We start from the raw sequence: 13,511 nt of genomic DNA on the forward strand, positions 1-13,511 counted from the left end.
AACATCCAGAAACAGATTTACCACAAACACTGTAAATGAGGAGGCACTGAGAGCAGTGGTGTCTGGATCAGCTGACAGCGGACAGCAGCGAGGGCGTTCTGCGGCGGATCTCCTGCTGGAGCTGCTCCTTGAGCGTGGACACCTGCTCCTCCAGACCCTTGATGCGCTGCCGGTGCGCTCTCTCTCGGGCCGCCAGCGTCCGCTCCGCCTCTCTCTGACTGACGCGCAGTCTCTCCGCCTCCCGCTGGGCGTCCTCACGCAGACGGGCCGCCTGCTCGCTGACGCTGTGACTCTGCTCCAGTTCCGCCAGCTGAGCCTGAAACACAAACACACCGCTGCTGTTCAACCACTGAACTAACACTGAGACAACCCACTGTAACCATAGCAACAGCACAAACCATAGCAACCCCGACACCACGCCCAGTGTTCCTGATGCTGCCGCTCTAGTGCACTACATTAAACACAAACACCTCCTGTTCTTGAGGCCCGTTCACAAGAACGATAACAGCAATGAGAAAGACTTTATAAGTCCACACCGCATCAGTAAAGATGATCGGTAACAGTTATCGTTATAGTTATCGTCCATTGGTGTGATCGGTTACAGTTATCGGTATAGTTATCGTCCATTGGTGTGATCGGTTACAGTTATCGGTATAGTTATCGTCCATTGGTGTGATCGCTAACAGTTATCGGTATAGTTATCGTCCATTGGTGTGATCGCTAACAGTTATCGGTATAGTTATCGTCCATTGGTGTGATCGCTAACAGTTATCGGTACAGTCATCATCCATTGGTGTGATCGCTAACAGTTATCGTCTATTGTTGTGATCGCTAACAGTTATCGGTATAGTTATCGTCCATTGGTGTGATCGCTAACAGTTATCGTTACAGTTATCGTCCATTGGTGTGATCGCTAACAGTTATCGGTATAGTTATCGTCCATTGGTGTGATCGCTAACAGTTATCGGTATAGTTATCGTCCATTGGTATAGTTATCGTCCATTGGTGTGATCGGTAACAGTTATCGGTATAGTTATTGTCCATTGGTGTGATCAGTAACAGTTATCGTTACAGTTATCATCCATTGGTGCGGTCAGTATAATATTTATCGTTATAGTTATTGTCCATTGGTGTGATCGCTAACAGTTATCGGTAGAGTTATCGTCCATTGGTGTGATCACTAACAGTTATCGGTATAGTTATTGTCCATTGGTGTGATCAGTAACCGTTATCGTTACAGTTATTGTCCATTGGTGTGATCGGTAACAGTTATCGTTACAGTTATTGTCCATTGGTGTGATCGGTAACAGTTATCGTTACAGTTATTGTCCATTGGTGTGATCGGTAACAGTTATCGGTATAGTTATTGTCCATTGGTGTGATCGGTAACAGTTATCGGTATAGTTATCATCTATTGGTGTGATCGCTAACAGTTATCGTTATAGTTATTGTCCATTGGTGTGATCGCTAACAGTTATCGGTATAGTTATCATCTATTGGTGTGATCGCTAACAGTTATCGGTACAGTCATCGTCCATTGGTGTGATCGCTAACAGTTATCGGTACAGTCATCGTCCATTGGTGTGATCGCTAACAGTTATCGGTACAGTCATCGTCCATTGGTGTGATCGCTAACAGTTATCGTTAGTTATCGTCCATTGGTGTGATCGCTAACAGTTATCGGTATAGTTATCGTCCATTGGTGTGATCGCTAACAGTTATCGGTACAGTCATCGTCCATTGGTGTGATCGCTAACAGTTATCGTTAGTTATCGTCCATTGGTGTGATCGCTAACAGTTATCGGTACAGTTATCGTCCATTGGTGTGATCGCTAACAGTTATCGTTAGTTATCGTCCATTGGTGTGATCGCTAACAGTTATCGGTATAGTTATCGTCCATTGGTGTGATCGCTAACAGTTATCGGTACAGTTATCGTTCTTGTTATGAACAGGCCTTTACTCACCAGACACAATGCAATCTTCTGTTTGACGCCGGACAACTCTTCCTTACAAGCACAGCGATGGAAAACATCACACATTATAGGACTGCACTATTAATCCAGCTGATGATTAGCGTTAGCATGTGAAGGCGCTGATAATGGTGTACCTGCAGCAGCACGATCTGTCTCTGCGCGTCCTGCAGCTCCTGTTCGACGGTGTTGAGCGAGCGATCCAGACGACCCTTCTCTGCACACAGACGCATGCTGCTCTCCTCCGTCTTCAGCTTCTGACGCTCCACCTGACGAGTCCAAACAGATTCAGTCCTGCATTTAAATGCGGTGCGCAGACAGACAGACAGACAGACAGACAGACAGGTGTCTCATCTCACCTTATCCAGTGTGTTTCTCAGTGCGGACTTGTCTTTCTCCAGCCGGACGGCCTGTCGCTCTGCATCTCTCTTCTCGGTCTCCAGTAAGGCCACGGCTCTCTGGAGGCTGCGCAGACGCTCCTCTGCAGACGCTCTGTCTGTCTGCGCAGACTGTAGACCACGCTGGGCTTCGGTCAGACTGTCTGTCTTCTGCCGCAGAGCCTGCATGAGATCAGAGAAAGAATCAATCTCAGACCACTTCAAAACGTGAAGGAGAACTCAGTTCTTGCTGCATTCACACTATCACTGCTACTGAAAGTGAAGTCAGATCTCTTTAGTCTGGTGTAAGATTTGGTCTCAGACCACTTCTCATTCTCACTGCAATCTCATGATTTAAAGCTAAATTGAGTCAAGCTGACATGAATGACCTCCTGTGTGTTGTGCAGCTCCGTCTCCAGCTCAGATCTGCGCAGCTGACTCTGGGTCAGTTCTGACTGCAGTATCTGCACACGCTCTGTTAGCGCCGCAATGGTACGCTTCCCGTCCGACCCTGACGCTCTGAGTCCGTCCACACGCTCCTGAACCACACAGCAGAGGAACAACATCACGCTAAACAGTTCTGATCAACTCTTATCACAACATTTGTAGTTTTTGTAATAGTTATTATAGTTGTTGTAATATTTATATTTACTAGGTAAAAAAAGTTTGTCAAGACAAACTTTGAAGTTGGATTGAGAAAGCTGGACCAGAAAGTTTGAAAAAGGTTCAACGGTTTAAAAAAGTTAAAGAAGTTTAAAATGTTTAAAAAGATTTCCAAGTTTTAAAAGTTTTAAGTAGGGTAAGTTAAAAGTAGTTTTAAAAGCTTAATGGTTTGATAGATAGCTAGCTAACATTATTAGCAAATTGCTAGCATGTTTCTACCATGATTAGCAAGTTGTTAGCATGTGTCTAACAAGATTAGCATGTGGCTAACATGATTATAACATTTTGATAGAAAAGCATGAAATATGAAAAAAAACTAAAAAACGCACAAAAAATTCAGACCTTTATTGTAATAATTACAGTTATTATAGTCATTGTTGTTTTTATTGGCATCAATATAGTTATAATTATTGGTATAGTTATCACGATTGTTATATTTGACAGAATTATCATTATAATTATCGTAATAGTTAGTCATCATGATAGAAACATGCTAACTTGCTAGTCATGTTAAAACATGCTAGCGACTTACTAAACATGCTAGAAACATGTTAGAAACATGCTAACTTGCTAATCATGTTAAAACATGCTAGCGACTTGCTAATCATGTTACATGCTAGTAACATACTAATCATGCTAGAAGCAGACTAGCAACATACTTGTAACTTAAGCATGCTACAGACATGCTAACAATTTGCTAATCATGATAGGAACATGTTTAAAACATGCTAGCAACTTGCTAATCAAGATAAAAACATGTTAAAACATGCTAGCAACTTGCTAATCATGATGAAAACATGTTAAAACATGCTAGCAACTTGCTAATCATGATGAAAACATACTAGCAACTGGCTAATCATGCTAGGTACATGCTAGTAATGCTAGAAGCAGACTAACAACATGCTAGTGACTTGCTTATCATGTTACATGCTAGTAACATACTAATCATGCTAGAAGCAGACTAGCAACAAACTTGTAACTTAAGCATGCTACAGACATGCTAACAATTTGCTAATCATGCTAGGAACATGTTTAAAACATGCTAGCAGCTTGCTAATCATGATGAAAACATGTTAAAACATGCTAGCAACTTGCTAATCATGATGAAAACATACTAGCAACTGGCTAATCATGCTAGGTACATGCTAGTAATGCTAGAAGCAGACTAACAACATGCTAGTGACTTGCTTATCATGTTACATGCTAGTAACATACTAATCATGCTAGAAGCAGACTAGCAACAAACTTGTAACTTAAGCATGCTACAGACATGCTAACAATTTGCTAATCATGCTAGGAACATGTTTAAAACATGCTAGCAGCTTGCTAATCATGATAAAAACATGTTAAAACATGCTAGCAACTTGCTAATCATGATAAAAACATGCTAGCAACTGGCTAATCATGCAAGGTACATGTTAATAATGCTAGAAGCAGATTAACAACATGCTAGTAACTTGCTAATCATGCTAGGAACATGTTTAAAACATGCTAGCAGCTTGCTTATGATAAAAACATGTTAAAAACATGCTAGCAACATGCTAATCAAGATAAAAACATGTTAAAAACACGCTAGCAACTTGCTAATCATGATGAAAACATACTAGCAACTGGCTAATCATGCTAGGTACATGCTAGTAATGCTAGAAGCAGACTAACAACATGCTAGTGACTTGCTTATCATGCTAGCAACATGCTAGTAACTGGCTAATCATGCTAAAAACATGCTAGTACCTTGCTAATGCTAGTAACATGCTAACAACATGCTATCTATCTGTCTATCTATCTTTGACAGATTGTATTACCTTCAAAACATTCAAACTTTAAATTTAAGCTATTTCAGACTGAAACAATCAACCTTAAAACTTTAAGACTTATAAACCTTTTCAAACTTTTTCAGACGTTCTGGTCCGGCTTTCTCAAGCCAACTTAAAATTTATCTTGACAAAATTTCGTTACATGTTTTCATAATAGCTCATCGATCTCGTGGTCCTCACCTGCAGCTGTCTGCGTTCGCTCTCAGTGTGTGCCAGTGTTTTCTGCAGTGTGGCGAGGCGTCCCTGGGTGGCGCTGTGAGCGGCGGTGGCTTCCTGCAGGCTCTGGGAGAGAGCGAGTGCTCGTTCTTTCTGAGCGCTCTCTCCGTCCTGAGCTTTAGACAACAGCGCCGTCAGCCGCTCCACCTCACGCTGAAGAGACGCCACACGAGCTTCACCCTCCGTCACCTGAAACACACCACACGGCGTTAATCAATGAGCAGCGGTCGTCCTGTGGGGGAGGAGTCAGGTTGTGTCCAGGACCTGTTTGATAGCACTGTCGTGGCGGTCGTGCGCGGTCTGGATCTCCATCTCTCTCTCGGCCAGACTCAGTCTCAGTCTCTGCAGCTCGCCCTCTAGACTCCGCCTCCCCAGCTCCACCCGTGTGCCACGCCCCTCGGCCGCCTCCAGAGCCTCCCGCAGCCGCCGACGCTCCGCCTCCAAACGCGCCTCGCTGCCGCGCAGCTTACTGCACTGCTCCTGTAGGGGGCGACCTCTGCGTTAGCGCTAGCCTTCTCCAGATGACATTAGTTTAGATGTAATGAGACGCACCTCCACACGCTTGCGCTCGGTCTCGGTGTTCAGCGACAGTCTCTCCAGCTCTTTGATTCGCTCGTTCAGCGCTCGTCTCTCTCGCTCCGCTCTCCGCAGGGACTCCTCCTGCTGCTGCAGCACAGCTTGAGTCGAGGACAGTTTCTCGTCCACCGTACGCTTATCTGCACAAACACACAATCAACACCTGTCTCCAGAAACCAGCCCGATCTGTGGAGGATAGACGTGTGTTACCATCTTGACACTCCTGCAGCGTGTGGTGCAGCTGAATGAGGCGCTGGTGGGCGGAGTCTCTCTCTCCCGCCACTTCCTCCAGTTCCCTCTGCACTGACCCCAGCTGACCCCGCGCTTCATCCTGCACACGTTTACATCACGTGATCACTTTATCATGACTGCATGTTCACACACGCTATCACAGCCAATCTGAATATATCTGATGTTTAATATTTAGTAGAGCACATTTTGGACCAATCAGGTTTGATGGTGGGCGGAGCTTCCACAACGACACAGAGGAACGATATTGCTGGAATCACTTTCAGTGTTGTTTTCCAGTTGATGAACAATAAAAACATGAAAAACCAATCAGAATCCATCCTGTTTTAAACAGCTTGTGCTTTTAAAGGGGTAGACAACAAAACTGTAGCGTGTTAATAATCAACAGAACGTTACCGTCTGCTGATACAGTTATCGTTAGAGTAATCATAATAGTTATGGTTATTGTTATGGTTACAGTAATAGTTACAGTTATCGTTATCATCATAGTTACTGTTATCGTAAAGTATTTATCATTAGTTACAGTTATTATTATAGCTATGGTTATCGTTATGGTTACCGTAATAGTTATAGTTATTTTTTATCATAATATTTATAGCATTGATTATCGTTATAGTTACCGTAACAGTTATAGTTATTTTTATCATAATATTTATAGCATTGATTATCGTTATAGTTACCGTAACAGTTATAGTTATTTTTATCATAATATTTATAGCATTGATTATCGTTATAGTTACCGTAATAGTTATAGTTATTTTTATCATAATATTTATAGCATTGATTATCGTTATAGTTACCGTAACAGTTATAGTTATTTTTATCATAATATTTATAGCATTGATTATCGTTATAGTTACCGTAACAGTTATAGTTATTTTTATCATAACATTCATAGCTATGGTTATCGTTATAGTTACCGTAATAGTTATAGTTATTTTTATCATAATATTTATAGCTATGGTTATTGTTATAGTTACCGTAATAGTTATAGTTATTTTTTATCATAATATTTATAGCATTGCTTATCGTTATAGTTACCGTAATAGTTATAGTTATTTTTATCATAATATTTATAGCTATTGTTATTGTTATAGTTACCGTAACAGTTATAGTTATTTTTTTATCATAATATTTATAGCATTGATTACCGTTATAGTTACCGTAACAGTTAGTTATTTTTTATCATAATATTTATAGCATTGATTATCGTTATAGTTACCGTAACAGTTATAGTTATTTTTATCATAATATTTATAGCATTGATTATCGTTATAGTTACCGTAACAGTTATAGTTATTTTTTTATCATAATATTTATAGCATTGATTACCGTTATAGTTACCGTAATAGTTAGTTATTTTTTATCATAATATTTATAGCATTGATTATCGTTATAGTTACCGTAACAGTTATAGTTATTTTTATCATAATATTTATAGCTATGGTTATCGTTATAGTTACCAAAAAAGTTATAGTTATTTTTATCATAATATTTATAGCTATGGTTATTGTTATAGTTACCGTAACAGTTATAGTTAACGTTATCATCATTGTTACTGTTATCGTAAAGTATTTATCATTAGTTGCAGTTATCATTATAGTTACTGTAACAGTTATAGTTATTTTTATCATATTATTTATAGCTATGGTTATCGTTATAGTTACTGTAATAGTTTTAGTTAACGCTACCATCATAGTTACTGTTATCATTATAGTCATCGTAATAGTTATCGTTGATTATATCATGATATCACTGTTATATTTGACAATCACTATAGCTATCGAAATAGTTATCTTTATAATCATGATTGTCCGACCTTTATAACTATTGTTAGTAGTTATATAGTTGTTGTAATATTTCCCCAGTCCTCATTATAATTATCTTTGTAGTCATCGTAATAGTTATCGTTATATTTATGATAATAGTTACAGTTATTGTTGTTTTTATTGATATCAACATAGTTGTCATAAAAATAACTATAGTTATTATTATAGTTATCTTTATAATAATTGATTTAGTTATAAATATTATAGTTGTCATTCCAATTATCGTTATAGTTATAATAATATCTAAATGTTATAGTTATTGTAGCAGTTGTCATTACTGTTATATTTGTCATAATTATTGTTATAGTTATGGTAATTGAATTACAGTTATCTTTATAACTATTGTTGTGGTTATCGTTGCAGTCGTCATAGTAGTTATGGTTATAGTTATAGTTAGTGTAGCATTACTCTGTCTCTCTGAGCCTCGCGCAGCTCCTGCAGGAAGTCTCTGAGGCCGCTGCGCAGGGTTTCGGGGTCCAGCTCCGGCGGGGCGACGGGCAGCGGGGCGTCTGTCCTCTCTGGAGACAACGGCCGCAACACGATGGTGTTATCAGGAGTGACGTTACCTGCCACATCTAACAGAAAACAGAAAACTGAAGCAGACCTTCCTCTCCAGACCAAAAACACATCTGTATTCCACAGATTTCCCGTCAAACCGAATCTGACCTTTAGATGGCGACAGCGAGCAGTGCAGCGGAGACACGCTCCGGTGGCGGGACATCATCCCTGAGGTCAGAGAGGAAGGGGAGGAGCCTGCCGGGCTCCGCCCCCTGCTGCTGCTCCTCCCACTGGCCCCAATGCCCAGCGTCCGCGTGAGGGCCGACTGAAGACTGCAGAGCCGGAACTCCAGATCCCTGCGGGACGCCTCCGCACGAGACAACTCCGCCTCCGTCGCCGTCAGACGACCCTGAGCCTCGCTCAGCTCCAACTGCATCTGAGCAGACGCCTCGCACGCCGCCTGAGCGCGCACCGACACATTACGAGACTCGTCCTGCAGCTTCTTCTCACAGCCGCGAGCCTCCTGCAGCTGAGACGCCAACTCACGCTCACGACTGCGCCAACTCGCCTCGCTCTCACTCACACGCCGCTGCAGACAACTCACCTGCACACACACCGACAGATCACAGTAGAGTCATGATTGAGAAACCACTTATAGTTTTCAGAAAACTGAAGATTAAATATCATTCAAATCCTGTTCAAATGATCAACACTATTCAAACTCCAACTGTCAAAATTCAAACTCCAACTGTCAAAATTCAAACTCCAACTGTCAAAATTCAAACTCCAACTGTCAAAATTCAAACTTAAACTCCCAGAATCCCTTGACACTCAATCAAGCTTCCCTTCTATCAACTATTTCTAATCCATTCAAACTGCCATTCTATTATTTATCATCTATTTAACTATCTAGCCTAGCAACTACAATCATGCTAGTAACTTGATAATCATGCTAGCAACATGCTGGTCATTTCTAGAAACATGCCAGCAACTTGCTAACAACTTGTTAATCCTGTTAGCAACATGCTAGCAACTTGTTAATACTGTTAGCAACATGCTAGCAACTTGTTAATCCTGCTAGCAACTTGTAAAACTTGCTAATCAAGCTAGAAAAATGTTAAAAAACTTACTAATCATGCTAGAAACTTGCCAATAATGCTAGCAACTTGCCAATCATGCTAAAAACATGCTAGCAACTTCTTAATCCTGTTAACAACATGCTAGTCATGCTTGAAACATGTTAATCGTGCTAGCAACATGCTAGTGGCTGGTTAATCATACTAGCAACTTGGTAATCATGCTAGAAACATGCTAACCACTTTGCTAATCATGATAAAAACAGGCTAGCAACTTGCTAATCATGCTAGAAAAATGTAAAAAAAAACTTGCTAGAAACATGTTAACAATGTGCTAACAACTTGCTAATCATGCTAGAAACTTGTCAATCATGCTAGAATCATGCTATCAATTAGCTAATTATGCTAAAAACAGGCTGGCAACTTGCTAATCATGCTAAAAAACTAGCAACTTGCTAGTTATGCTAGAAAAATGCTAAAAACCTACTAATCATGTTAAATACATTACTAATAATGCTAGAAACATACTAATCATGCTAACAACTTGCTAGTCATTCTAGAAACATGCTAGCAACTTGCTAATCATGCTAGTAACATGTCAGTCATGGTAACATGTTAACAACTTGCAAATCATGCTATAAACAGGCTAGTAACTTGCTAATCATGCTATAAACATGTTAGCGACTTGCTAATCATGCTAGTAACATGTCAGTCATGGTAACAACATGCTAACAACTTGCTAATCATGCTAGAAACAGGCTAGTAACTTGCTAATCATGCTATAAACATGTTAGCGACTTGCTAATCATGCTAGTAACATGTCAGTCATGGTAACAACATGCTAACAACTTGCTAATCATGCTAGAAACAGGCTAGCAACTTGCTAATCATGCTAGTAACATGTCAGTCATGGTAACAACATGCTAACAACTTGCTAATCATGCTAGAAACAGGCTAGTAACTTGCTAATCATGCTAGTAACATGTCAGTCATGGTAACAACATGCTAACAACTTGCTAATCATGCTAGAAACAGGCTAGCAACTTGCTAATCATGCTAGTAACATGTCAGTCATGGTAACAACATGCTAACAACTTGCTAATCATGCTAGAAACAGGCTAGTAACTTGTTAATCATGCTAGTAACATGTCAGTCATGGTAACAACATGCTAACAACTTGCTAATCATGCTAGAAACAGGCTAGCAACTTGCTAATCATGCTAGTAACATGTCAGTCATGGTAACAACATGCTAACAACTTGCTAATCATGCTAGAAACAGGCTAGCAACTTGCTAATCATGCTAGTAACATGTCAGTCATGGTAACAACATGCTAACAACTTGCTAATCATGCTAGAAACAGGCTAGTAACTTGCTAATCATGCTAGTAACATGTCAGTCATGGTAACAACATGCTAACAACTTGCTAATCATGCTAGAAACAGGCTAGTAACTTGCTAATCATGCTAGTAACATGTCGGTCATGGTAACAACATGCTAACAACTTGCTAATCATGCTATAAACAGGCTAGTAACTTGCTAATCATGCTAGTAACATGCTATAAAAATGTTAAAAACATGCTAACTCCATTCTAATCCTCTAATGTATATAAAGTTTTCCACTTCAAGCTGTTACAGCTGCTTTAGAAGTTCAGGCTAGGCTTTGTGAATCCAGTTTTCTCAGGTTCTATTTCCTCCACTGAAGGCCTGAGATGGCGATCTGACCTCTTTCTGAAGAGAGTTTCTGCTGGTCTCGCTGTCTGCGAGTCTCTGTTTGAGTGAGATCAGTTCTCTGGCTCTCTCCTCCTCTTTCTGCTCCTCCAGAGACAGACGCGTCTGCAGTTCTGCCAGCTGCTTCCCCTTCTGCTCGCGCTCCACGTCCAGAACCTTCACCTGATGACAGAGAGAGAGAGAGTCAGCTCTTCATCCTCATCTTCATCTCAGCGCTCACAGTTCTTCAGTCTGACCTGTCTGCGCAGCTCCTGCAGCTCCCTGCGCGCCTCCAGCCTGGACCTCTCCACCTCACGCAGACAGCTGCGCAGATCACACACCTCCTTCTGCGCAGACGCCAGACTCTCCTCCAGCAGACAGGCCTTCTGCTCCTTCTCCTCACACACGCGCTTCACGCTGAACACAGACCAGCACACCTCCTCCATCAGCACCAATACCATGTGTTTTCATCTCACTATTCGCACTCTGAGTTATGGCATAGTTGTTTTCACCTTCAATTTGGACTTTTTTCTACAGAATTCCAAGTTTCCATCTCACTTGTTTTTGCCACATCTGCAGTTCTGACTTCTGAGATTTTATCTCGTAATTGACTTTTCAAAGTTGTGTAATCCTGACTTTTTTTTTAGTTTTCATCCTGTAATTTTGACTTTTTTTTGTTTTTATCTCACAATTATTGACTTTTCAAGTTTTTTTTTTTTTTTTTTTCAAGTTTTCAGCTCACAATTTTGACTGTTTTCATCTCGTAATTCTAATATTTTACTAATTTAATCTCATAATTCTGATTTTTTGGTGTTTTCATCTCACCATTTTGAATGTTTTTGAATTTTCATCTCATAATTCTCACTTTTTTTTTATTTTAATTTTGTAATTCTCACTTTTTCCAAGTTTTCTTCTCGTAATTCAGATAAAGTAATAATAGCAATTTTGTTTTCAGCTCACAATTTTGACTTTTTTCAAGTTTTCATTTCCTAATTTTGATTTTCTTCAATTGTAATCTTGGATTTCCAACCTTTTCAAATTTCTTCTCATAAAACCTTCTCATAATTCTTCCTTTTTAAAAAATTTCCTCTTGGGAAATTAAAACTTTTTAAAATTGTAATCTCGCAACTTTGGAGTTTTCAATTCACAATTTTGACTTTTTTCATCTCGTAATTCAGACTTTTTAAAATTTTCAGGTTTTTTTAATTTTATCTTGTAATTCTGATTTAATTATTATTATTTTTTAAGTTTTCAGTCAATTTTGACTTTTTCAATTTTCATCTTGTAATTGTGACTTTTTTTGTGTCTTTATCTCACAATTTTAAATGTCTTTGAGTTTATCTCATAATTGTCACTTTAAAAAAAAAATCTTGTATTTCTGACGTTTTTCAAGTTTTTCTTCAATTTTCATCTCATAATTCAGATTTTTTTTGTTTTCATCTCACAATTTTGAATGTTTTGAAGTTTTTATCTAATACTTCTCTTATTCAAATTTTCACTGTTCACAAGTTTTTACTGTTTTCATCTTATAATTCTGACTTTTTAAAAATTGAAACTTGTAATTCTAATTTTTTCGTTTTTTCAACTCACAATTTTGAATATTTTGAGTTTTCATCTCATGATTCTCACTTTTTTTACATTTTCAACTTGTAATTCTGACTTTTTCCAAGTTTTCATCTCGTAATTCCAATTTAAAAAAATAATAATAATCTCGTAATTCTAACTTTTTTGTGTCTTCATTTTACAATTATGAATGTTTTCGAGTTTTCATCTCATAATTCTCACTTTTTTATTTTCAGCCCACAATTTTGACTTTTTTCAAATTTTGATCTCATAATTCTTTTTAAAAATAGGACTTTTTAAAAATATTTATCTTGTAATTCTGACTTTTTTCAAGTTTTCATGTCACAATTTTGACTTTTTTCATCTCGTAATTCAGACTTTTTAAAATTTTAATTTTGACTGAGTTTTTGTCTTTCTATTTAATTTTGGAATTCTGACTTTCAAAAAATTTTGTCTTGGGAAATTAAAACTTTTTAAAAATTTAATCTCGTAATTTTTGAGTTTTCAGCTCACAATTTGGACTTCTTTGAAATTTTTTTTTTTTGTAAAACTTGTAATTCTGACTTTTTCAAAATTTATTTTAAAAAATTTTCATCTTGTAATTCTGACTTCTTTCTTTTTAAATTTCATCTTGGAATTTTGACTTTTAAAAAATTTAATTTCGACTTTTAAAAAATATTCATATTGAAATTCTGACTTTTTTCAACTTTTCAGCTCACAATTTAGATTTTTCTCGAGTTTTCATCTCATAATTTTGACTTTTAAAAAAATTTTCCTATTGAGAAAATTAAAGCTTTTTTTTTCAATTTGGACATTTTTTTTGAGTTTTTGTCTTGTAATTTTGACTTTCTGAATTTACATCTCACAATGTTTTTTGTTTCAGTTCAGTCATGTTTTTGGCAAATTGTGAGTTTATATCTTGAACTTCTCAGAGTTGTGAGTTTATATCTTGTGATTCAGAATTCT

General features: G+C 38.3%; 1 protein-coding gene across 2 annotated transcripts in view; it reads right to left on the reverse strand.

The window, feature by feature from the left end:
* Nucleotides 1-6: 6 nt before the first annotated feature.
* Nucleotides 7-13,511, reverse strand: part of LOC141338987 (uncharacterized) — a 37,100-nt gene continuing 23,595 nt past the window's right edge. For both annotated transcript variants that reach the window (XM_073844600.1, XM_073844599.1), the window contains exons 25-36: nt 11,240-11,399; nt 10,998-11,165; nt 8,365-8,800; nt 8,107-8,273; nt 5,831-5,951; nt 5,597-5,760; nt 5,309-5,524; nt 5,009-5,233; nt 2,738-2,887; nt 2,331-2,531; nt 2,109-2,240; nt 7-316 (exon numbers count right to left, since the gene is read on the reverse strand). In XM_073844600.1, the coding sequence (XP_073700701.1) occupies nt 68-316; nt 2,109-2,240; nt 2,331-2,531; nt 2,738-2,887; nt 5,009-5,233; nt 5,309-5,524; nt 5,597-5,760; nt 5,831-5,951; nt 8,107-8,273; nt 8,365-8,800; nt 10,998-11,165; nt 11,240-11,399 (2,389 nt within the window). In that variant the 3' untranslated portion in view covers nt 7-67. The remainder of the gene's footprint in view (nt 317-2,108; nt 2,241-2,330; nt 2,532-2,737; nt 2,888-5,008; nt 5,234-5,308; nt 5,525-5,596; nt 5,761-5,830; nt 5,952-8,106; nt 8,274-8,364; nt 8,801-10,997; nt 11,166-11,239; nt 11,400-13,511) is intronic.

Source organism: Garra rufa, chromosome 7, assembly GCF_049309525.1.
Source record: "Garra rufa chromosome 7, GarRuf1.0, whole genome shotgun sequence".
NCBI classification, from domain to species: domain Eukaryota; kingdom Metazoa; phylum Chordata; class Actinopteri; order Cypriniformes; family Cyprinidae; genus Garra; species Garra rufa.